Source organism: Agelaius tricolor, unplaced genomic scaffold (assembly GCF_023055355.1).
Source record: "Agelaius tricolor isolate 1412-34295 unplaced genomic scaffold, bAgeTri1.0.p SCAF_37, whole genome shotgun sequence".
Taxonomy (NCBI): Eukaryota; Metazoa; Chordata; class Aves; order Passeriformes; family Icteridae; genus Agelaius; species Agelaius tricolor.
Genome location: NW_027269297.1, coordinates 2,701,026 through 2,726,846, shown reverse-complemented (window position 1 = coordinate 2,726,846; position 25,821 = coordinate 2,701,026). Strand labels below are relative to the sequence as shown.

General features: G+C 48.4%; 1 protein-coding gene across 6 annotated transcripts; it reads left to right on the top strand.

Annotated features, from left to right (window-relative positions):
* TMEM268 (transmembrane protein 268) lies at nt 1-25,821 on the top strand. 6 transcript variants are annotated; one of them, XR_011683583.1, is made up of 11 exons: nt 1-579; nt 5,566-7,114; nt 9,762-10,070; nt 12,460-12,569; nt 15,462-15,569; nt 17,312-17,461; nt 18,705-18,815; nt 21,398-21,475; nt 22,602-22,787; nt 25,007-25,222; nt 25,683-25,821. XR_011683583.1 is itself a non-coding variant. In XM_071453581.1 (10 exons), exons 3-10 carry the CDS (start codon nt 9,971-9,973, stop codon nt 25,160-25,162), a joined length of 999 nt encoding a protein of 332 aa, XP_071309682.1. In that variant the 5' UTR covers nt 1-579; nt 5,566-7,114; nt 9,762-9,970; the 3' UTR covers nt 25,163-25,821. The 6 variants fall into 6 exon arrangements, 5 of the variants coding, with proteins under 5 accessions (XP_071309682.1, XP_071309680.1, XP_071309679.1 ...); XM_071453581.1 differs by having other exon boundaries at nt 25,007-25,821; XM_071453579.1 differs by lacking the exons at nt 25,007-25,222; nt 25,683-25,821 and having other exon boundaries at nt 5,566-6,762; nt 22,602-24,634.

Below are 25,821 nucleotides of genomic sequence, written 5' to 3'. Positions count from 1 at the left end.
GTTTCTCTTTTGACACGGATTCAGAGCTTATTCGAACATGAAGTGGCCATGTCTCAGATGTGTGCTAAGTTATTAACTAGATATTTTCCAGCTGGCACAGGAATGCTCCCTTTCCATGGTGACAGTATGCAGTGAGAGGCTTCCCTCTGTGAAATAGAAAAGGGAGAGAGCTGCTGGCCTGTGTCAGTAATTGCTAAACCTGTGTACCTGTATTCCTGTTGACCAAATTGCATTTCTCAGTGTGTTGTTAAACCTCTGCACAGGGTTTAAACCCTGTAAGAAGAATTCTCTGGCTGTGCAAGTCCTGGCTGATCATTTTCAGGTGCTTGAGTTTCTCTGTATTGAATCCTCTGTATATTCTGCTGTTAGCTTGAGGTACAAGTCTGGCATTATGACACCTGAAAGTAAAAACACTTCACTCCAAAGCCTCTGCTCAGTCTGGTTCTTCCTGCTGACTTGGTCTGGGAATGCTGGCAGGTCTTGCTGGGCACCTTGGAAGTCTGGACTCTGCAGAGTGACCATCAAGTATTGATAAAAGAAAGTTTGAGAGAGACAGCCAATATGTGAAGGTCACAGCAGGTAAGTTAAAACTCATTACAGAGCTCCTCCTCTTGGCTCCAGTCTGATGCTTTACCTGCCAGATCATTCTGAAAACCTTCAGGAACAAATGTTCTTGTGACCATTAGGGGAAATAAAATGGTGCCAGTTCATTGGAATAGTTTGATAGCCAGGTGCTGCACAGTAATTACCCTTCCCTGGGTCCAGTGCTGGTCACTGTGTGTTTATACCAAGGTCATCCTGAATCCTGCAGCATCCTGTGCCTGGGGACAGAGGGAAAGAAGAGTTCTAGGGCTGTCTGCCTTGCTTCCCAGCTCTTTATTCAAAGATACACACAAATAATCAAGAGGTTTCATGTCTCAGTGGCTTCTTCCTCTTACCAGCAGAATATTAAATGCAGCTTTGCTTTTTTGTTGAGTTCAAATTCCAGGCTTTTTGTGGAAAAGGGACCTCAGCATGTCCCTGATCTGGCCCAGGAGTTGTGCAGGTTGGGATCTTTGCAAGGAGCCTCATGGATGCTGTTGTGTTCCTCAGACAGAACATCTTGATTTCCACAGCTCCTCAGTGAGGCATTGCAAAGCCTCTTGGACCTCTGGAATTGTGATAGGGAGGGAAAAAAGCAGGGTGGATGTAGATGTGAGTCCTGCAGGCAGGAGCAGACAGCTCTGGGGTCCCCTCTTGTCATATTTTATGGTAGTGCACCGTACTCCTGGAAAGATCTCTTCAGGAATTGAAGCTATTAAACGGGTTGTAAAATTGAAACAAAAGCTTCTTGCAAAGTCAAATGTGCCAGGCTGGGGGAGAAGCCAGGTGGGTGCAAGCAGAACAGGATCAAAGCAGTTTTAATCCATGTGCTGTTATGTGGAGAGGTGTTATGGCCTCATAAAAAGGTTGCAGCCATGGTAATTTCACTGTGTCCTTTGGAGATGAGACATTTCTCCCTGTTGAGAGCAGGTGCTCAGGCTCCAGCAGGACACTCCTCAAAGCCCTCCTTGCTCCAGGCTGTAATTAGCAATTTCATTCCCTCTCTTATCAGTAGCAGACTGAGACTCTGTCCAGAAAAAATGAAGTGTGTGCTCCACTTTTTCATATTGGTTCATAAGTTTCCCTTGGTTAATGAGGACTTTTATCCTTCTTTAGAACAGAAGCAGGAGAAAAAGGGGGAAAAAATCCTCCATGATTATATCTCCTTGGCAAATGTGCTGTGAAGAAGCTCCCTTTAGAACATGCAGGAGTGTTAATGTCTTACAAGAATAATAATTTTCTGTAATACTTCCCTGAAATTTAACTGTTGAGAGTGACTCCAACTTTGTACTGAAGGAAACATTTCCAATTATTGCTCTCCAGGAAGACTGCCTTGGTTTGTGCAGTGCAGAGATTTTATTTCCATTTGAAATTCCTTCATCTTGCCCTGTGATGCTCTGTGTGCCCTGTGTGCCTAAGCCAGGCTGTGCCAGGGAAATGCTCTGCAGGAACAGTCCTGACAGGGGTTTGGAGTGGGACATGCTGCTTCTTGCCCCTGAAATCTGATTTTTGGGGCATTTTGCAGGAAGTTGGAGGAGTAGGAGTGAAGCCCACACAGCTGTTAGAACAGATCTGTATCTGAATTCTTCCTGCTGCTCCTCTCCCCAGAGAAGTGTGGCTGCTCCATCCCTGAAGTGTGCAGGGCCAGGCTGGATGGGGCTTGGAGCAGCCTGGGATAGTGGGAGGAGTCCCTGCAGGCAGAGAGAAGAGAGGGTGATCTCTGGAGGTTCCTTCCAACCCAAACCACTCTGGGGGTCTGTGACAATCCCTCAGGACTGAGCCACAGCCTGCTCATGTACCACAGAAAGAGCAGAAGCTGCTTTGGGCCCACACACCACTGTGAGATTGCCTTGATTTGGGCTCCCATCCCTGGAAATACCACCTGGCTCCTGCTCCTGGGGGCACTGCAGTGTGAGAGAGCATCCAAAGGAGGGGCACAGGGATGGGGAAGGGTCTGCAGGGGCTGTGAGGAGCAGCTGAGGGCTCTGGGGTTGTTCAGCTGGAGCAGAGTGAGGGCAGAGCTCCCCGGGGCTGCAGCTCCTCCCGAGGGGCAGCTCCCATCTCTGCTCTGGGCCAGGGACAGGAGCCAGGGCACGGCTGGGGCTGGGCCAGGGCAGCTCAGGCTGAGCTCAGGGCAAGGTTCTTCCCCCAGAGGGTGCTGGCACTGCCCAGGCTCCCCAGGGAATGGGCACGGCCCCGAGGCTGCCAGAGCTCCAGGAGCCTTTGGGCAGCGCTGCCAGGGATGCCCAGGCTGGGGTTGCTGGGACAGGGGCTGGGCAGGGACAGGACCTGGATTTGATGATCTTTGGGGTCCCTTCCAGCACAGGATATTCTGTGATATTGGGATCCTATGAAATAAAGGAAGGAAATCACCTCTAATCCCAGATCTGCAGTCCAGAGAGCTCTCATCAGTGGGGCAGCAATTCTGGCTGGCAGTGCTTTAGCAGGGGCTCCCCTGGCAGCTGCATTTGGGCACTTTCAGAAGCAGGGGAGGACCCTACATTTTCCTGCTCTGAAGGTCCAGGAGCCCTTCCCCTCTCTGCCTGGAGCTGCCAGGCTGGATGTGCTGGATGGCAACATCAGGGTATTCCAGGGGGCAAGTCCACATTTGGCAACCTTAAATTTCTCATTTTTCTGCTTTTGTGAGGTCAGTGCACAGTTCCTGATGATCTTTATTCAATCTGGAGCTGTTTTAATGGCAGATCCAGCCCAGTGAGCTGCTGGCAGTCTCTCCATCCCTTTCCTGCCATCCCCAGCTTTGGGCTCCTGCTGTTTTCTGCCACCCTGAAGCCCAGCTGACCCCAGAGCAGGCAGAATTTGGTAACTGCAGCAGTTCCTGGTCTGTGGGGCAGCCCGAGGGAGGTGTGAGCAGCAGGATGGGCTATCCCAGGGCTGTCCTGCTGCTGTGGGGCAGGACCACCCTGCAGGTTCTCCTGGAGGTGACAGGTGACTGTGTAAACATAATGCAGCTCCTCTCCCTTCTCTCTGCCCACATTAAACCTGCTCTGTTTTCCCTCTTTGCCTCTGTTTTCTTCCTCTGGAATCTCTTCTCCCTTTATCTCTCTTGGCTAGCTCTTGCATTAATGCATAATGGGAGAGACAAGGCAAGAACCTGCTGGTCCCAGCTGAGGTCTTGGCTTTAAAGTCTTAAAAAAAATAACATTGAGAACCCTCCAGATCAATGTTCTGCTGAAAAAGTTTTCCCAAAGTAATCCAAGGAAGGAGAACAGTGTAATGTTTCTTTGAGGTTGAAAGGAGAAAGTGCTAATTTCATGCAGAAAAGATTGTATCTTGGACTAGCATAGGAATAGAAAATAAATTGGTATTAAATTACATTCGTCTGCCTCAAAATAATCTAATAAAGCATCTTCTGGATCAATAGCTGAATCATTATCCCAGGCACATAGCAAGCTTTGCCTCTTTTAATTTGAGATTCAAGAAAAGAGGTTTTTGCATTACCATAGTAAAAAGAATAATACTTTAAGTCTTCATAAGAAGAAGGCAGAAGTAGGAAAAAAAAAAGATAAGAACCACACTCAGTGCCTTAAGCAAGTGTCATTCTTCATTTGAAACTCGTAATTTATGGGTAGTGTGAAATAAATTTTTATATTTAATGACTGTCAATCTGTCAGCTTTGCTGACAAAAAAATTCAACGAGGCAGAGTGAAAGGACTTTGTGTGCAGGAAGGGAGGAGAAGGGCAAGACAAGGCTTTCAACAACTTTGTTCTCCTAATTAAGGCTCACTAGGGAAAAAAAAAAATAGGAAAAAGATGGCACAGTTCTGCCCTGAAAATGCAGTTTCATCAAAAGAAAATGAGATGTGCCAGTGTTGGCTGCAGTGTGCACAGTCCAAACAAGGCTGACGTGGAGAAAAACTGCAACCACATGCAGATTGTGGTCAAAAAAGCTGGAATCACAGGATGTGGATTCCAAACACTGCAAAGGAGCTCAGTTTATCAAAGTATGGAGCAAATACAGAGAGAACATGGTCAGAATAGGCAAAAGCAGACTAAATGTGTGTGTCTGGTTATTTAAAGCAGTGAGACACCAAATAGGTGCTGGAGAGTGACCTCAGAAATGACATGAAGGATGTGATGAAGGGTGAGGTTATTCCTGAGGCTGGGAGGGTGGGTGGGCACTGTCAGCCTGGGACAGTCCTCAAATTTCTATCTTAAAAAAGCAGATTTTTTCATTTCCCTGCAATCAGTCTCCCTGTAATATATTCATTAATGCAGCAGGTGGAACAGGGAGTACAATATAAGTCCAGGGCACCAAGCTGGGAAGAGATACAAACTGTACAGAGCACTGAATCACAACTCCAAATGATCTTGATGGGTGGGAGAAATGATCTGAAACCAATAGCCTGAGCCTCCCTGCAGGGAGGAGTAACTGAGAAAGGTGAAATCAAATACATCAGCTGGGAGCAATCCATGAGCAGCTGCACCACAGCACTGCAGGAATTTGGGAAAATGGCCTGGGGGGACCCCCAGAGGCAGCAGATGTGGTAAAGGGAGGGCAAGGCCAGGCTGGACAGGGCTGGGAGCAGCCTGGGCTGGTGGAAGGGTGGAATCAGATGGGATTTAAGGTCCTTCCAACCCAAACCAGGCTGGCATTCCAGCCTCTGATGATCCCAGCACTCCTCTGGAGTGAGCAGGAGTTTGCTGCTGGAGGTGCTGATGCTGAGACCTTTTGTGTCTTGCCAAACAAAGACACAAAAGGTGTTGGCATCAGCACCTTGCAGTGCTGTGCACAGAGCAGGGGCTGTGCCCATCCTGTGTGCACACACTCCCTGCCTGGATCCTTGAAGTTCTCAGGGATGCTTTAAGTTCAGATCCTTTAGGATCCTTTAAGTTTCAGCTTTTTAAGGGAGTTTTCAGCCCTTTTGGGTTTTTTTCCCCTGTATTTCCATGTGCTGATGTGAGGGGCACAGGGGCTGTTCTGCAGGTCATTATCCTCAGTGCTTTCAACTTATTGTCCCACAGGGATTTGCCTGGAGCCTTTTCCTGCAGAGAGCTGGCAGTGCTCGTGCTTCTGGTGTTCCCTGTCAGCATCTCTGTGTGGGTGAGGAGCAAACCGAGCCAAAACTTTTGATGAGGAGCATTTGCAAAAGAACTCAAAGCTTCCCATGGCCCTGTCTTGGGTGGGGATTGGAGCTGGGCCTTGAGCTGGTGACAGATTTATGGGATTTTTCCCAGTGCCTGGATGGTGTTGGTAGTTTCCAGTGGAACAGGATCCCACGAGGGTGAGTGGCTTTGGAGTTGTTGCCTGTGGAGCCACGTGATGGGATGAACTCACAGCTCTGGAGCAGGCAGGGCTGCAGAACCCATCCCTCCAGAAGAGCAGCCTTTGCTCCAGGAAGTGCACACAGACACTGCAAGAGCTGATTTTTCCTTTTCTTTCAACCATCCACCCCTGGATTTGCTTTGTTTCCACCCTCCATGGATCCTGCAGCTTTTGGGCAGCTCTGACACCACAATTCCCAGGCTGAGGAGTTTGGTTTTCATGGTGTCTCAGCATTGTCAGGCAAACAACTCCAGCATCCTCTGCATGGCTCCTCTGGAGGATCCATCTGACTGTGCCTTTGCTCCAGGAAGTGCACACAGACACTGCAAGAGCTGATTTTTCCTTTTCTTTCAACCATCCACCCCTGGATTTGCTTTGTTCCAACCCTCCATGGATCCTGCAGCTTTTGGGCAGCTCTGACACCACAATTCCCAGGCTGAGGAGTTTGGTTTTCATGGTGTCTCAGCATTGTCAAGCAAACAACTTCAGCATGTGCAACACTGTGGAGGATCCATCTGACTGTGCCTGAGCCTCCTGCTTTTCTTCTGGAGCTGCTGGAGGGGAAACTTGCTCCACATCAGCACAGCCTGGTTTGGGGAGGGCTACAGCTTCTGCCCTGCTGTCATCCCTGTTCCTGAGTGTTTTCCATGACCCTTTGATGAACAGTGACCTCTTGTCAGCCTTGAGATCTGTGTTTGCCTCTTCTGATGTCTCCAGCCTTGTCTTGAAGCACTCACAGGAACTGATGTGGTGTAACTGTGGGATCTGTAGTTCCTGAATCCTGCCTGGCTGATCGAGGAGGAGGAGGAGGAGGAAGGGGGGAGCCTCCTGTCTGTGCCACTCTTCAGCTCCTCACCTTCCTCAGGTTTCAGCTCTGGACCCCCACCCTGCTGAAGGTGAGGAGGAGAAGCTCCCCCTGTGGCTGTGCCTTCGGCGTGGGAACACTTCTGAGGAAGCACAGAGGGTTAAACCCACATTTCTGAACCAGCCCAGGGGCAGTCACATGCACCAGGGAGATTTTGCAAGTCCCTGCGTGCAGCTCAGGGTGAGGAGAGGGAGCCAGGGGCACAGGCCTGGGTAATCCCTGCTCCAGGAGGCACAGGGGACACAGGGGCCTCATCCAGCACAGGCTGGCACCTTCCTGCTTGGGGGTGGCACCGTGTGGCACCTGTGCACTGCAGAGTGGGACAGTGGCACCTAAAGGACAGGGAGGAGGAGGAGGAGGCTGAGCTGCACTCCCAGCACCAGGTAAGGCTCTGCTGGCTGCTCTGGGGATGAGGCAGAAGGACCTGCTGGGTGTTTCTCTGCTGTTTAGTGAGGGCTTGGAAGTGTCCAAAAAAGAAGGAAGTGAATTGACCAGAGGGATGTTGACATTGCATAAAGAAAAAGAAGAAATGTAGAGAACACAGAGCCTGGGAGTGCAGGAGAGGAGAGGCCACCCTCGAGGTGCCTCAGGAGGGATCAGAGGCAGCTTTGGGGGGACCCAATTCCCAAATGGGCCATTCTGCAGGGAAAGGCAATAGAGCCAAACTGTGCTGCACTGAGAGGCCAAAGCAAAGCTGCTTTGGCTGAGGAGCTCCCAGCATTTCCCTCCTGGGCACGGCTGGGCTGCTGCACCTTCACTGTCACCTCCTGGGGACTGTCCCCAGAGGCCCCAAATTCTCATCATCTGAGCCTGAGAGCCTGAGAGCCTCTCTCTCCATCTCCAAATAGATGTGCCAGCAGCATCAAAGGGGTGGTTGGTTCTAATCAGGTTTTTCTTCAGTTTTTAATTAGTTTTTTCTTTCGTTTCCTCTTTGCTTCTCTCTTCTGTGGGCTTTTCGGTCTTGATTTTACACTCCCTTCTGCTGGATGGCAAAAGAAGGAAAGGAGTGAGAAAACCCAGTCTGAATGCACCTTTTGGTGCTGGGATGTGCCCTGTGACACGTGGTGCCCACGATCCCCATGGCAGAACTGTGCCCAGGGAACCTCCCTCACCTGTGCAGGAGAAGAGCAGGGGCTGTGCCCATCCTGTGTGCACACACTCCCTGCTTGGATCCTTGAAGTTCTCAGGGATGCTTTAAGTTCAGATCCTTTAGGATCCTTTAAGTTTCAGCTTTTTAAGGGAGTTTTCAGCTCTTTTGGGTTTTTTTCCCTTGTATTTCCATGTATTTTTCCCCTGTGTTTCCATGTTTTCCCCCTTGTGTTTCCATGTGTTTTTCCCCGTGTTTCCATGTGTTTTCCCCCTGTGTTTCCATGTGTTTTCCCCCTGTGTTTCCATGTGTTTTCCCCTGTGTTTCCATGTTTTTTTTCCCTGTGTTTCCATGTTTTTCCCCTGTGTTTCCATGTGTTTTTTCCCTGTGTTTCCATGTGTTTTCCCCCTGTGTTTCCATGCGTTTTTTCCCCTGTATTTCAATGTTTTTCCCCTGTATTTCCATGTTTTTTCCCCTGTGTTTCCATGTTTTCCCCCTGTGTTTCCATGTTTTTTTTCCATGTTGTTTCTCTTGCCTCTGTTTCCTTTCTGACATTCTTCAACCAGAGACTGTCCTGACTTTGTGCAAGGGGGTAAATACAGCCACAACCAACAGAAAAAAAGGTCAGAAACAAAACAATCCCCTTTGGAAGGAGAGTGGGTGAGATCTGTGAGGGATCCTCCCACCTGGAGACAGCAACAGGCTCCTGGTTTGAGCAGAGGTTAAAAAGTAAGTGGTGGTTTTGGAGAGCTGGAGTGGAAGGTAATTGAAAAATAAACTCCAGAGTCTTCCAAGCATTTAACAGCCACCCACAGGTGCTGGCAGGAGGTTAGAGAGCTGTGTCAGCAGGGAAAATACACCTGGAAAACCTTGGGCACTGTGCCTGCTGGGAGAATTTCCCTGAGGAGAGGGGAGGGGAAAGGAAAGGAAAGTAGAGGAGAGGGGAAGGGAAAGCAGAGGTGAAGGACAAGAAAAAGAGAGGAGAAGGAAAAGGAAAAGAGAGGAGAGCAGAGGAAAAGGGAAGGAAAAGCAGAGGAGAAAGGAAGGGAAAGCAGAGGAGATGGACAAGGAAAAGAGAGAAGAGGGAAAAGGAAAAGAGAGGACAGCAGAGGAGAAGGGAAGGAAAAGCAGAGGAGAAAGGAAGGGAAAGCAGAGGTGAAGGACAAGGAAAAGAGAGGAGAGCAGAGGAGAAGGGAAGGAAAAGCAGAAGAGAAAGGAAGGGAAAGCAGAGGAGATGGACAAGGAAAAGAGAGGAGAGGGAAAAGGAAAAGAGAGAAGAGCAGAGGAAAAGGGAAGGAAAAGCAGAGGAGAAAGGAAGGGAAAGCAGAGGAGAGGGACAAGGAAAAGAGAGGAGAGGGAAAAGAGAGGAGAGGGAAAAGGAAAAGAGAGGAGAGGGGAAGGGAAAGAAGAGATGAAGAACAAAGAAAAGAGAGGAGAGAGAAAAGAGAGGAGATGGGAAAGGAAAGCAGAGGAGAAGGGAAAGCAGAGACCCTCAAAGGCTTCCCTGCTGTGGGTGGGAGCTCCTGCTTGTCTCTGCCTTCAGCAGATGCATTTTTCTGCCTCATCTGCACTTCTCCCATCCTGTGGTGAGGATCTGTCCCCGTGTCACTGAGCAGAAATGTCACTTCCAGGGAGGGGCATTTCCACCAGCTCCAGCTCATTCTGGAGGTGATGGCAAAGAGGTTTGGCAAGGAGAAACCCTGACTGTTCCTTGCTAATTGCTTGCAAAATGTGAATGCTGATGGATGTCAGGATAATTTAAGGAATATTTAAGGATAACTTTTCCACCTCTTAACAAAAGCCAACCATAAAAAGTGAGTCAGTGTGTACTGAGCTCACACTGGCCAACACCAGGTGCTGACATCCCCCAGGAGCAGACTCTCTGTTGTTATCCTTTATTTGCTGTCTCTGCAAGATTTGGGATGTTCTTTTTCTCTTTTCAGGGCTAAAAAATGCCTCGTGGCTCATGGGAAGCAGGATGGCCAGGAAGGCAGCAGTGGGAGTGAGGGTTTCACAGTCTGCTCCCCACTCAGCTGCTGTGGGGCTGCTTGGTGTTTCCCAGCAGGGAGAGACAGAAATGCTGAATTAGAGAGAGAAATGCTGAATTTCTGACCAGAAAACACAGAATCCTTCAAGGAGACACACCTTCAGCATGGCCCAGAAAAGCCAGACTGGTGGAAATGAGAAAAATAGATCCTCCCTCCTGTACAGCAAGAGTGATCTCAAAGAAGGAGCCCTGCAGTGGGTGCCAGGTAAGGGAGCAGCTCATTGCTAAAGGGAGAGGCAGATCTGAGCTCAGTGTCCTTAAAATAACCACTGACAGATTTTACCAAAGATGCTCTTTAACAGCATCTCACTTGTGAAGGTACCAAAACACTGTGGATGTTTCAGCACTTTGGGAAGGGGATGGAGATACTTTGGGGTGTTTTTTTTAATGCCTGATATGCAGGAATGAACAAATCAACCTACAGAAAAACCTATAGTCCCTGCAAGGCCTCTCCTCTTGGCCTCTGAAGCTGAGAAACCTTTGGGAAACTTGACCTGTGCTGAGGCAGCAGGGCAGGGGGGATTGTGCCCTGTGCCCTGTGCTCAGGTGAGACCCCACCTGCAGAGCTGCCCCAGCCCTGGCCCAGCACAGGCAGGAGCTGGAGCTGCTGCAGAGATCCAGAGGAGGCACCAGGGGGATCAGGGGATGGAGCAGCTCTGCTGGGAGGAGAGGCTGGGACAGCTGGGATTGTTCACCTGCACAGGAGAAGCTTTGGGGGGACCTCAGTGTGGCCTGAAAGGCCTGACAGGAAAGATGGAGAGAGACTGTCCAAGGGCCTGGAGTGCCAGGACACAGGGAATGGCTTCAAACTGAAAAGATTGGAGATTAGGAAGGACATTTCCCCTGTGAGGGTGGGCAGGCCCTGGCATGCCCAGAGCAGCTGGGGCTGCCCCTGGATCCCTGGCAGTACCCAAGGCCAGGCTGGACAGGGTTTGGAGCCCTCAGGCAGAGCCATGGATGTTTGGTCACTCACAGCCCCCACACCCTCCAGCAGGGCCAATTTTTGCTCTAAATGACCCCAGGAGCAGCCCAGGGACACCTGGCTGACCCTGGAGCTGCAAAGGGGAAGGAAATTTCGGTGAAACCTTTCAGTGAAGCAGGATCTCAGCTGAACCAGCCACTTCCTTAGGCCCAAACTCTTCCTGTCTCTGTAGCACAGCTTGTGTAAGCTCTAGGTGGGTGCCAGATGGGCTGCCTGGAGATCACAGCTCTCCTGTGCTGCTCCTCAAATCTAGGACAGGCTGTCCTCACACTCTTTAGTCTCCTGACTTGAGTCTGGGATGCATCTGTGATCCTGGCCCGAGCTGACACTGGAAGAGCCTTGAGCAGAGCCACGCTCCTGGAGGGTCTGGGGTGCTCCAGGGCAGCCCTGCCACATTCCCAAGCAAAGGGATTGCTGGAAAACACTTGAATTCATGGCTCAAGTTGGTTTTTATGGTGGTGGGGGTCTCCAAGAGAGCAGTGAGCCTCAGCACCACCAAGCAGCCTGAGCCCACTGTCCTTCCATGTGGTGGTGAAACAGCAGGCCAAAGTTCTACAGACCAAATCCTGACTCGAGCCAACAGAAGCCATCAGAAAGCCAAAACCGGTTTTTGAGAAAGCCAAAACTGGTTTTTCTACAGCTCCAGGGGCTTCCAGATGGCCATGGTGAGGGCACCACAGGCTGCCCAGCCTGGCACTGGGTTCTTGTGCCTGGGGGGAGAGCAGGGCACAAATCCTGGTTCTAACACAATTTCTGGTGGGTTCTCTTGGCAATTCCAGCTCACAAAACAACTCATTTTCCCCGAGAAAGAGCTCTAAGACTGTGGAAAACAAGTTGCTTGAGTCAGGATTTGGTTGGTAGGCCTTTGGCCTGCTGTTTCACCTCCACACTTCCAGTCAGGGGTTGCTGAGGCAGGACATGGTTGTGCTGCAGATCAGAGCATCTGTTATCTCATGTTATCTCTGGCTGCTCACTCCTGTTTCCTTCCAGGGGGTCTCAGGCTGCTTGCAGAGCTCCTTAGCAATGGCCAAGGAGGAGATTTTAGATCAGTTTAAGCCACACCAGGGTGGTTTGTGTTCTCAGGCTCCCCTTTGCCAGGTGCTGCGTGACTTTGGGATAAAACCCCCCAATGCTGTGCTCATGGCTCTTGCAGAACCCCTCTTGCAGTGCTGTGCTCATGGCTCTTCTGGGCTCTTACAGAACCCCCCCATTGCTGTGCTCATGGCTCTTTTGGGCTCTTGAAGAACTCCCCAGTGCTCATGGCTCTTCTGGGCTCTTACAGAACCCCCAAGTTTTGTGCTCATGGCTCTTCTGGGCTCTTACAGAACCCCCCATTGCTGTGCTCATGGCTCTTTTGGGCTCTTGAAGAACCCCCCAGTGCTCATGGCTCTTTTGGGCTCTTGAAGAACCCTCCAGTGCTCATGGCTCTTCTGGGCTCTTACAGAACCCCCAAGTTCTGTGCTCATGGCTCTTCTGGGCTCTTACAGAACCCCCCATTGCTGTGCTCATGGCTCTTTTGGGCTCTTACAGAACCCCCCCATTGCTGTGCTCATGGCTCTTTTGGGCTCTTGAAGAACCCCCCAGTGCTCATGGCTCTTTTGGGCTCTTGCAGAACCCCATCAAGGCCAGGTGCTGCTGGTGCTCAGCATGGACAACACCTGCCCCAGCTCCTCCTTTGACATGGACCTTTGTGCTGACAAACTGCAGTCCCTTGGCATCCAGGTGAGCTCCCCTGGGAGTTAATTCCAGCTGGATTTGCATAATTTGCATTTACACCCACAGCCCAGATGGCTTTGGGGTTTTTTTTGGTTTGAGAGTTGCTTGTTTCAGCCCAACTTCACTCAATTCCCCGTGGGCTGGAGTCAACTGGGATGAACTTGGCTTAAATCTCTGTGAAGAAACTCTTTGAAGGTAGTTTGGAGTGAATTTTGCTTAAAATTCACTCTGATGGGGCAGAACATCCCTGGGACATCTGACTTGTCTTGTCCTTCATCACAAAAAGGCATTTTCTTCCCTTGTGACTGTCCCTGCTCTTCCCAGGCAGGTTTTACTCACTGCAGCTGAGGCAGGAACACAATTTTGGGTCTGTGGCAGCTCTGTGGGTAGGATTGGAGGTGCTCCCTGTGGGAGGCAGCTCTGGGACACACATTTGGGTTGCAGTGCCCCAGGAGGAGTTGTAGTGAAATGTGAGAAATGAATTTGTAGAAAAATTTAGACACAGAATTTATACTATGGGTTGCAGTGTGCATTATGTAAACCTTCTATAAAACTTAAAAAATTTTCTATAAATTCATTTCTCACAGTGAAACAGCAGGCCAAAGGCCTACAAACCAAATCCTGACTCGAGCCAACAAGCCATGAGAAAGCTGACAGCTCTTGGTGAGAACAGAGTCCTGCAGCAGTGAAAAACATCTTGTTTTCCCTAAGAAAGAGCTCTAGGACTGTGGAAAACAACCTGCTTTCCCTGAGAAAGAGCTCTAGGGCTGTGATAAACGTTAGCCACATGTATAAACTGTTTTTACTCTGTTAGATAGAAAAATGAAAACCATCTCTCACAAACACGTAGACACCGAGGGTTGGAGTGACCAACCCATACAGAATAACAACTTGTTACTGACCAATTGGGGGTAGACAGGGGATGTTCCTAAAAAACCCTATAAAAGGGGATGTGAGGAATAAACTGGGATGGATCCTTTTTTTTTTTGCACCATAAAATGTGTTCTGCATTGTTGGGAAAGATGAAAGTTTGACAAGAAAATTTCACAGCTATGTGTGCTTGGCAGAAAGATCTCTGAATGTAGAACCTGAGAGCAGAATAGAGATGGGAACAAGTTTTGATATAGAAGAATAACAGATGTCTAAATTGAGGATTGCTGAGCCAGTCTTAGTGGACAACTAAAAAAAGCAAAGGTTAAGTTGAGCTGGAAGGAGGTTTTATGACTAGACCAAAGGATATCTTGACCACAAACAAAAAAGATGTTTTTTCCAAGCAGAAATAGGTCTTAGGAAAAGCAGAGGATACCACAGGCAAACAAACATGCTGATGTGGCAGGTAGAAAAATGTCATTTCAGTGCCCCCCAGCTGGGTAATAATTAGCATTGATGCCATGATTCACAGAAGGCTGATCAATCTCTTTATTATATATATCATTATTAAGAAACCATTGCTTTTATAGACAGGTATGATACACCTGGACCCAATTGCTCCTCCAATCCAAACACCATCACCATTGGCCAATTAAGAAACCACCCTTGGGTAAACAAATCTCCATAACACATTCCACATGTGCACAACAACAGGTGCAGCAGGTTAAGATGAGAATTGTTTCTCATTCTTTTCTCTGATCTTCTCACAGCCTTCCCCAGAAAGGCCTGGGAAAGTTGTGTTTCTCTCTGTGGCCAGAGAGCTGCTGCCACAGAAAAAAGGTTTAAGAATTTTCCACTGCAGGAAAACAGAAAAACAACTTTAAGCTTAAACTGTACCATACTAACTCATGTGGTTGGATAGTAATGTCTGCAATATGGTAATGATAGTTGTGATAGGCTATAGGCAATAGTAAAGGTTTTGTATATGATGATGATTGGTTATTATATATTAAGAGGCTCAGCAAAGAAAAATATTTATCATTTTCTTTATATAATATATATCTTTTTCTAATATATAATTTTCTTTATATTAAAATATAAATAAATATAATATAAATATAACATATAAAATATGATTTTAATTCAGAACTAAAGGGGCTTCAGGTTTTCCTATAGCTGTAGCTGGCAGCTTTAGGCGTGGCTCTGTTACCCATGACCCATGGCTGCTGTAACATCTTCTGTACAATAAACAGCATTTTGAAGAGCTGTAATATACAGTAAGCAGCATTTTGTATATAGTAAACAGCCTTTTGAACAGCTGTAATATACAATAAGCAGCATTTTGAAGAGTTGTAATATACAACAAACAGCATTTTGTATATAATAAACAGCTTCTTGGAAAGCTGTAATATACAGTAAACAGCATTTTGTATACAATAAATGGCATTTTGTATACAATAAACAGCATTTTGAAGAGCTGTAATATACAATAAACAGCACTTTGTATACAATAAGCAGCATTTTGTATACAATAAGCAGAATTTTGAAGAGCTGTAATATACAATAAACAGCATTTTGTATACAATAAACAGCATTTTGTATACAATAAGCAGCATTTTGAAGAGCTGTAATATACAATAAACAGCATTTTGTATACAATAAACAGCATTTTGTATACAATAAGCAGCATTTTGAAGAGCTGTAATATACAATAGACAGCATTTTATATACAATAAACAGCATTTTGCAGAGCTGTAATATACAATAAACAGCATTTTGTATACAATAAACAGCATTTTGTATACAATAAACAGCATTTTGAAGAGCTGTAATATACAATAAACAGCATTTTGTATACAATAAACAGCATTTTGAAGAGCTGCCTGATGTCCCCCATCCCTCATCTCAGGCTCTTGCACAACATCCTCCTTTATTGAGCCACAGCACCCACGAGCTTTGCCCAGCTGGCTCTGCTGGGGCTGGAGCCCACGCTGGAGGCTGGCTGTGGTTCTGTGTTTGTTCCTGCAGGTGCCCATTGATCCATGGAGGAGGCTGATCCAGGAGGGTGTGCTGAGCCCCCAAGGGAGGCGGTACCTGTTCTACAGCTCCAGGGGCTGCCAGATTGCCATGGCCATGGTGAGGGCACTGCACCCTGCCCAGCCTGGCACCAGGGTTCTTGTGCCCAGGGAGGGAGCGGGGCTGGGCTGGGCTGAGCAACAAATCCCAGTTCTGACACATTCCTGGTGGGTTCTCTTGGCAATTCCAATCTCGGGACTTCTGCTGGTCAGGATGACCCCAAGATGCATTAGAAATTCTCTTTTCCCAGCCTAGCAGTCGAAGAAGGAGTCAGAACTCCTCTATTCTCATTCTCAAGGTTGTTTATTGTTTCTTATCTATAAAATTCTTTCTCTGGCCTGTTGAGATCCGTTCAGCAGGACAGTTCCAGGCACTCTGCCTGCCCCTGGGGTGGTGTTATCTTTTTATACTACAACCTACGTGTACATTATTTACAATAACTTCCCAATACCTATCACCTATGTTAGACACTGAGCTTCTGCCTTAAACCAATTCAAAAGTGCCACCATCACAGCAGAAGATGGAGGCCAAGAAGAAGAAGCAGAAAGGCTGGACATGCCCAGATCCCTCCATCTTGCCTCCTGAACCCCCATTCTAAAAACCCCAAAAAATCAATTTTTCACCCTGCAACAAACTAACTATTATTCTACTTAAACTGTTGTGGCTTGCAGATCCTCATATAAGGTTGGTAATTTTTTCCATGGGTCATAATCAAAGGCACAGGTGTGTCTTGGGCTCTGTGCCCCCCCTGGCAGGGGCTGGAGCAATGCAGGACAGGCAGAGGGATGTCCTGAATTCTGACATTCCAGCTCACAGAATTGCTGCAGATGGAGGGCAGGGCTCTCTCTCCACCCTGTTGGTGGATTCCCACCAAAGTCTGGTGTCTTGTCTCTACCCAGGCTGTCCATGGGTGACCAGCACTTGCTGAGGTGACAGCACGTACAACAGGTTTGGTTTAGAACTTGATTTTAAGGATCTGAAGGCATTTTGGTCCTTATGCTAATTTAGACCAACGAATCAGTCAACTTTTGGTCTTGTTTATCTTCTTCTGGTGAAAGAAACTTCTCCAGAGACCCAACCATGAGCATCTGCTGTGAGGCTGGTGCATTGCAGTGTGCTGAGGGTGTGATCAAATCCAAATATTTAATTCCTTTTTTTTTTTTTTTTTAACTAGCCATTATGCAAATCTTCTTCTTTCACTGGTACTGTGAATGTTCAATGATCAGTTTTGAGGGGTTTGGTGCACCTGAGTTTTGTCATGATGAGATGAGGCTGTGCCCTACATGTCAGACCTGCTCCTAGGCAATCTCCTGCCCAAATCCATGCTCTGTGAGGTGAAGGAATCCAGTTTTCCCTGCCTTTAACCCACCCCTTTAGCCCTGTGTCAGTGCCCCCTGGTTGAGCATTACTGTAATGGAGTGGTCTCTGCACCACCTTGAAATAGGAACTTTCTAAATCCAGGCACTCTGAGAATTATTATCAATATGCCTCAGTGAGTGCATTCCTCATCTAAATGGAAGAACTCAGTTGAAATCCTTCCTAGGGACGAATCATCATAAATAATTCACTCTTTGTCTTTGGTGAGTGGTGATTTTTTAAAATAAACTAGGGCTCACTCAGTCCTTCCAATCCTTTCTTTCCTCTATTTATTATTGGAAAGAAGTTTTGTCCTTTCTCACCCTGTGAAAAAATCTCGTGGGACCTAATTTATAAGGGAGAAGGGACTGTTATTTCCTTCTTCCTGTGACTTTTCTCACTTTCATGGGTTTGTGACTCTCACCAGCCTCTCTGTTTTTCCCCAGGTATTCTACATCTCTCTCTGGACAAACCTTTACTCCACCCTCCAGCTGTGTTCCCTGGGCCACTCCTGGGGGGCTGGCGTGCTGGTGACACTGGTGGCCCTGGCTCTCACTGTCCTGGTGATCCTGGTCATTGATGGGCACCAGAGGAAGGTGAGAGGAGGCTCCTGGAGAGGGAATGTGGAGAGAGGGGAGCAGGATTCTTCCTGCTGGGGCATTCCCTGGCTGCAGGCAGAGAAAACAATGATCCAGGGAAGAGGGAATGATTTTACAGCACTCAGGGAAGGCAAGGGATGTTCTGCAGCCAAGGGAGGGGATGGAATGTTTGAAAGGGAAGTGTTGGAGCTGCTCAGGCTGGCTCAGAGCTCCTGCTGCTGGAGATCAGAGGGTTAGAGAATCCCAGCCTGGTTTGGGTTAAAAGGCACCTTAAATCCCATCCAATGCCACCCCAGCCATGGCAGGGACACCTCCCACTGTCCCAGGTGCTCCCAGCCCTGTCCAGCCTGGCCTTGGGCACTGCCAGGGATCCAGGGGCAGCCCCAGCTGCTCTGGGCACCTGTGCCAGGGCCTGCCCACCCTGCCAGGGAACAATTCCCAATTCCCAATATCCCATCCAGCCCTGCCCTCTGGCAGTGGGAGCCATTCCCTGTGTCCTGTCCCTCCATGCCTTGTCCCCAGTCCCTCTCCAGCTCTCCTGGAGCCCCTTTAGGCCCTGCAAGGGGCTCTGAGCTCTCCCTGGAGCTTTTCTATCCTATCTCCAGGCTGGGCATGGATATCAGTCCCTCAATGTCCAGCCAAACAACCTGTTGGGAAAACCCAAACCTTAAAACCCACTGGTGCCTTGGTGGCTGCTCCTGGCAGGACCTTCCCAGGCAGCCCAGACTGGACAATCCCCCCCCTCCAGCCCAGCTTCTCCCTGTGCCAAACAGCAACAAAGCCATCCCTTGTCCCCAGTCCCTCTCCAGCTCTCCTGGAGCTTCTTTGAGCACTGAGAAGCCACAGCAGGGTCACCCTGCAGACCAACCCTTGCAGAGGATGGATTGTGCTCCACAGCAGCTCTGGCTCCTGCCCTGCTGCTGATGATTCCTCCTGGCATTCCCTGCTGCCTCTGGCATCACTGGCACCATTTATTTGGCTGAAGAATAATATTGGAAAGTCTTGATTCAAAATCCAGAGGGGGATTTGGAGCAAATGATTCTTCCAAGAGGAAACCAGGCAAATGTGGGGGTTCACAGAGGTTCAGGAAAGGAGGTTGCTGGGGGCTGGAAGGGAGAACATGACACTGGAAATCAATCCCACTGTTCTCCTTTCAGAATTGCAGTATTTGGGATTATCCAGCTGCACTTTGTAGACTTTTGCTGTGGATTGTGTTATTTTTCCTTGCATTCTTTAACAGCTAAACGTGAACACAGATGTGAGGCTGGCAGCTGTCAATGAAATCTTTCTCAAACACAGCATAATCCTGGGGATAACAGATGTCCTGGACGGGCCACACAACATCCTACAAGTATCCTTGGTGGGAATTGGTCAGGGAATTGGTCAGGAGGGATAATTGGTCAGATCCCTCTTGCTGGAGACATTTATCAATTGTATCAATGATCTGTATCAATTTATCACAACATCAATTATTGTTGATGCTGTGATCCAGAGGGTGGCATTCCTAGGATCTTCTTTGTCTCCTATGGGAGAGGAATCGGGATGTTTTTATTTCTCCTGTAAGTGGGGATTGAGATGTGCCCAAAGGTGATTGGAAATAATGAGTCTAAATGATTGAAGTGGGATTCATTAGGGCAGACAATTATTCCTAAAAATGTGTTATAATGATGTGACACTGATGGTTCTGCCTATAGGCAGAGGGATAGCAAAGTTCCTATGGCAAAAAAAAACCCCAAACCAAACCAAAACAAAACACAAAAACCCAAAAAAACCCAAACAAAAACTGCTAAAAAAACATGAGGGAGAAAACCAAACAGTCTCCCAAAAACTCTTAACATGGAGAAAAACAAAATCCCCATCCTTGGGCTCATTTGCTCCTTTTCAGAGATTATTTTTCTTCACTAGACAGGGATTTAGGGGAATGAAGAGAGTTTTAAGGCTCCATGAAGGTGTTAAAGGAAGGTGAGAGAGACACAGAGAGAGGCTTGAAATACAAATGGAGAGAGAAGCCAGGGTGAAGCAGGGAAGGGGACCGGGAACACTGCAGGAGGGCAAAGTCATTCAGGAGGAGAGGAAACCCTGAAAAACCTGAATTCCACATTTGCAAACCTGAATTCCACATTTGTAAACCTGAATTCCACATTTGTAAACCTGAATTCCACATTTGTAAAACTGAATTCTACATTCGTAAACCTGAATTCTACATTTCTAAACCTGAATTCCACATTTGTAAACCTGAATCCCACATTTGTAAACCTGAATCCCACATTTGTAACCTGAATTCCACATTTGTAAACCTGAATCCCACATTTGTAAACCTGAATTCTACATTTGCAAACCTGAATTCTACATTTGTAAACCTGAATTCTACATTTGCAAACCTGAATCCCACATTTGCAAACTTGAATCCCACATTTGTAAACCTGAATCCCACATTTGTAAACCTGAATCCTACATTTGCAAACCTGAATCCCACATTTGTAAACCTGAATCCCACATTTTTTCAGGCCATCATAGTCCATTAGAGGACTAATCCAGGGAGCCTTCACCTTGACCTACCTGTCCCAAAACTTCCTGAGAGCAGCAAATAACCCAGAGATTTACAATGGCTCTGTCTGCTCCAATATCAGATCCATTTTAACCCTCTGGATTTTATATTTTTCCTGCATCCCTGTGCTGCTGGCAGATGCACAAGGACAGAGCTCTGGCTGCCTCAGAGTTGGCAGGACTCACATCCCCAACACCCTGCTCTTGGAAAACTCTTCTCAGAAGTGTCCTCAGAGCAGCACTGAGAATGGGCAATTTTGTAAAAAATCAGTGGAGTGAATCCCTAGAAACAAAGTGAGGCAGCAGGAAAGGGTTTAGGGCAGCTGAGGGTGTGGGGCCACTGAGATGAATGATGGGAAATGACCCTGGCTCATCCCAGGCTGCAGGGGCTCAGGGAGGAGCACTGGCTGCTCTCTGCTTCCCCCTTAGCTTGGGCTTTTAGCCCACACCCTGCTGGCTTCAAACCAGCCACTGGTGTAAAACGTGGAAATCAGGTTTACAAGTGTGGAATTCAGGTTTTTAGGGTTCCCTCCTCCTCCTGGCTTCAAACCAGCCACTGCTTTAAAACGTGGAATTCAGGTTTACAAGTGTGGAATTCAGGTTTTTCAGGGTTTCCTCCTCCTCATGGCTTCAAACCTGTCACTGGTTTTAAACCAACCACTGGTTTAAAATGTGGAATTCAGGTTTACAAATATGGAATTCAGGTTTTTCAGGGCTTCCTTCTCCTCCTCCTGGCTTCAAACCAGCCACTGGTTTAAAACGTACAATTCAGGTTTACAAATATGGAACTCAGGTTTTTCAGGGTTTTCTCTCCTCATGGCTTCAAACCAACTGCTGGTTGTAAACCTGGCTTCAAACCAGCCGCTGGTTTTAAACCAGCCATTGGTTTAAAATGTGGCATTCAGGTTCACAAATATGGAATTGAAGTTTACAAGTGTGGAATTCAGAATCTTCAGGGTTTACTCCTCCTCCTGTCCTCAAACCAGCCACTGGTTTTAAACCAGCCACTGGTTTAAAATGTGGAATTCAGGTTTACAAATATAGAATTCAGGTTTTTCAGGGTTTTCTCTCCTCATGGCTTCAAACCAACCGCTGGTTGCAAACCAGCCATTGGTTTTAAAATGTGGAATTCAGGTTCACAAATGTGGAATTCAAGTTTACAAGTGTGGAATTCAGAATTTTCAGGGTTTCCTCCTCCTCCTGTCCTCAAACCAGCCACTGGTTTGAAACTGGCTTCAAACCAGGCACTGCTATTTGGTCCTGGCTGTCCTGAGCACCCTGAGGGCATCACCTGCCTCAGCTCTGCTCCCTGGGAGCCCATGCCAGCATCCTCAGGGATGGCAGGGGAGGCATGGAGAGATTCCTTCCTTAAGCAGCCCCTCCCAGCTGTGCTTTGTGCACTTCAGCCCCCAGCACTGCCTCCAGGCCCTGGCAGCCCACATCACTCACCTGCAGGGGACACAGGTAAGGGACACTGGGGACACCTGGGCACACGGGCAGCTCCTGCCCCGAGCCCTGGGTTTGCTGGGGTGGAGGTGGGCAAGGACAGAGACCTGGCCCAGGTCCCCTTGTGGCCACAGTGCTGGCACTCTGTCCCCACAGGGGTGACACCAAGCTGGCCTGCAGGTGGCCCTGGGGACCTGCCCACTCTGTCCCTGCCTCCTCGGGCTTGTTTTGGCCTGGGATGGAGCTGGGCAAGGACAAAGGAGTGTTGGAGTGCCCTGCTGTGCACTGGGAGCTGGGCAGACTGGAAGGTGAATAAGGTGCACCTGTCCCTGCCCAATTCAGCGGGAATTTGTCCAGACCCTGTGGAATATGTGTGTCTGGATAATTAACAGTGCAGCTTTAATGATGGAAAGTCATCAGGAATGAAAGGCAAATTTTGGAAGCACGTGGCACACCTTGGAACAGCTGCCACCTTGAGCTGTCCTCCTGGAAAAAGTGGGATAGCCTGGAGGAGCAGGAATTGCTGCATTCAGTTAATTATATAAACATTTTGTCCTCTTGGCCTTCAGAAAATGTTTTGCTCTCTGTGGGTGTGTAAATATCCACTGAACTGCTTTTGTATGGTGAGGGGTGAGAGCCCTCTGAAATCTCCAGGCTGCTCATCTCCCTGAAAGCTGCAGCTCAGGGGTGGGCAGCAGTTCCTGGATTCACACAGGGGAGGAGAGAACTCTGGTTTTAAAGACAGGATTCTCCATGCCAGGCTGTGTCTGTGGTGCTGAGAGCAGCCACTGGCAGCTGAGGGCAGCCAGGCCATGCCAGGGACACCCAGCTCCAAGTGCTGGGCACAGCCCATGGCATGGGAAACCCCAGGAGTGAAAAATGTGCAAAACAAAGAGAAATTTGTACCTTTTAAACTCTGTCCTCAAGACATCCCTGCTGCCTGGGGTGGGAAATCCTAGGATTTAAATCCATGCAGGGAAAAATGGTACCCTGTAAAGGCTGTGCTCAGGACACCACTGCTGCCTGGGGTGGGAAATTCCAGGAATAAAAACCATGCAAGGACAAATGGTGCCCTGTAAAGGCTCTCCACAGGACAGCACTGCTGCCTGCCTTTGGAGAGCCCCAAAATCTCCTTCTCTTCCAGGCAGGCTTGAGGCACAGGCTGAACAAGCTCTGTGTGGTCATGGATGTGGCAGCTCAGCCCGAGCTGGGGGTGGAGGAGGAGGCTCCATGTGAAGAATCCCCTCTTTTATCCAGAGGGGTGACCCTGAATAAGGATCCTGTGACCTGCAGTGAGCTCCTGCACCTCATCCCCGAGGGTCCACCCCAGGTAAGGAGAAATATCCCCTTTATAGAGGCACCAAATCACCCCCGAGGCATCTCAGCTCCAAAACTCATCCCAGCCATGGGGGACCTCACCTTTTTCTCCAGCAGAAGCACCTGGAAGCCCACACAGACCTTCTCCAGCCCTGGTGCTGCCAGGAGGAGGAGGAGGAAACCCTTAAAAACCTGAATTCCATGTTTGTAAACCTGAATTCAAAGCTGTCTGAGCAGCTGGGGATAATCCTTGAGGAATTCATGGATTGGGCTTTTCCTTGCTGCTCCCAAAGGTCCTGTTTGGAAGAAAACCTCTCCCCAGGGACCTGATGCCCCTGTCCAGGCTGAGCTGAGCCATGGATCAGCCCAGCCTTTGTCTCCTCCATGGAAAGTGCCTTCAAAGCCTTGTGCCACTCTGAGCAACAAATGTGCCCTGATTCCTGCTCAGCACGGAGCTACCAAAGGGATGATTTTGATTTATTTTGCAGTTTTCCTGTCACTGTCTCTAAGTGAATTCAGTACAGGTGACATCCCTGCAGGATGAGGCTCTCTGGCTGTCTACAGGCCAAAACAAGCCCGAGGAGGCAGGGACAGAGTGGGCAGGTCCCCAGGGCCACCTGCAGGCCAGCTTGGTGTCACCCCTGTGGGGACAGAGTGCCAGCACTGTGGCCACAAGGGGACCTGGGCCAGGTCTCTGTCCTTGCCCACCTCCACCCCAGCAAACCCAGGGCTCGGGGCAGGAGCTGCCCGTGTGCCCAGGTGTCCCCAGTGTCCCTTACCTGTGTCCCCTGCAGGTGAGTGATGTGGGCTGCCAGGGCCTGGAGGCAGTGCTGGGGGCTGAAGTGCACAAAGCACAGCTGGGAGGGGCTGCTTAAGGAAGGAATCTCTCCATGCCTCCCCTGCCATCCCTGAGGATGCTGGCATGGGCTCCCAGGGAGCAGAGCTGAGGCAGGTGATGCCCTCAGGGTGCTCAGGACAGCCAGGACCAAATAGCAGTGCCTGGTTTGAAGCCAGTTTCAAACCGGTGGCTGGTTTGAGGACAGGAGGAGGAGGAAACCCTGAAAATTCTGAATTCCACATTTGTGAACCTGAATGCCACATTTTAAACCAATGGCTGGTTTAAAACCAGTGGCTGGTTTGAAGCCAGGTTTACAACCAGCGGTTGGTTTGAAGCCATGAGGAGAGAAAACCCTGAAAAACCTGAATTCCATATTTTAAACCAATGGCTGGTTTAAAACCAGTGACAAGTTTGAAGCCATGAGGAGGAAACCCTGAAAAACCTGAATTCCACATTTGTAAACCTGAATTCCACATTTCAAACCAATGGCTGGTTTAAAACCAGTGGCTGGTTTGAAGCCAGGAGGAGGTGGGAACCCTGAAAAACTTGAATTCCACATTTGTAAACCTGAATTCCACGTTTTAAACCAGTGGCTGATTTGAAGCCAGGAGGAGGAGGAAACCCTGAAAAACCTGAATTCCACATTTGTAAACCTGAATTCCACATTTCAAACCAATGGCTGGTTTAAAACCAGTGTGGCTGGTTTGAAGCCAGGAGGAGGTGGGAACCCTGAAAAACTTGAATTCCACATTTGTAAACCTGAATTCCACGTTTTAAACCAGTGGCTGATTTGAAGCCAGGAGGAGGAGGAAACCCTGAAAAACCTGAATTCCATATTTGTAAACCTGAATTCCATATTTTAAACCAGTGGCTGGTTTAAAACCAGTGACAGGTTTGAAGTCAGGAGGAGGAGGAAACCCTAAAAACCTGAATTCCACATTTTAAACCAATGGCTGGTTTAAAACCAGTGGCTGGTTTGAAGCCAGGTTTACAACCAGCGGTTAGTTTGAAGCCATGAGGAGGAGGAAACCCTGGAAAACCTGAATTCCACACTTGTAAACCTGAATTCCATGTTTTAAACCAGTGACAGGTTTGAAGCCATGAGGAGGAGGGAACCCTAAAAACCTGAATTCCACACTTGTAAACTTGAATTCCACACTTGTAAACCTGAATTCCACGTTTTACACCAGTGGCTGGTTTGAAGCCAGCAGGGTGTGGGCTAAGACAAAAGCCCAAGCTAAAGGGGAAGCAGAGAGCAGCCAGTGCTCCTCCCTCAGCCCCTGCAGCCTGGGATGAGCCAGGGTCATTTCCCACCGCTCATCTCAGTTACCCCACACCAAGTCACCTGTGGGGCACGGTTAACAGTGCTCTGGCAGCTCCCTTGCTCCCTGCAGGCCATGGCCCAGCAGCTCCTGGTGATCTTCAGCGCGTGCTACGTGCGGCTCCTGGTGACAGGCCGGCTGCCTCGGGCCAGCCCCGGGGGACACCTGGGCCACAGCAGCGTCCCCTGCCTCTGCCAGTTCATCCAGAGCACCCTGCTCTGCTCCTGAGTCAGGAATTGTCACCAGTGTCTTCTCTGAAAAATCCCTGCGCCAGGATTTCTTCTCCTGGTAAGCTGGAAAGCCTCGGGAAAGAATTAAAACAATAATTACCTGATTGCTTCTCCTGTGTTTGGCTGCTTTGGAATGTGGTCATTATTTGATTGGTTTCATGTGAATTGTTTTTGTTTAATGATCAATCCTAGTCCAGCTGTGTCCAGACTCTGGTCAGTCAGGGGTTTTTATTATTCATTCTTGTTTTAGCCTTCTGATGTCTCCTTTCTCTTTCTTTAGTATAGTTTTAGTATATAATTTCTTTTAATATAATATAATATAATATCATAAAATAATAAACACCTTCTGAGAACATTCTCACATCTCTCACCTCATCCTGGGGACCCTCACCAATTCCTCGACAAGGAATGACACATGTCACCCTAGTCTTCTAAGCCTTCTGATGTTTACTTTTTTGTACTGGAGTTTCTCATGCACTTTTATGTCAATAATGATTTTTTTTGGTATTCTTTTCTAGCAAAGGAGAAATTTGATAGACTGTTAGTTTAACCAGTGTTGTTAGAGAAGTAACAACTTCATCCTCCAATCCAGGGTCACTTTTGAAATTCTATCTATATCAAAGTCGAGAAATAAACCTTCTTCTTTTTACCATAGAA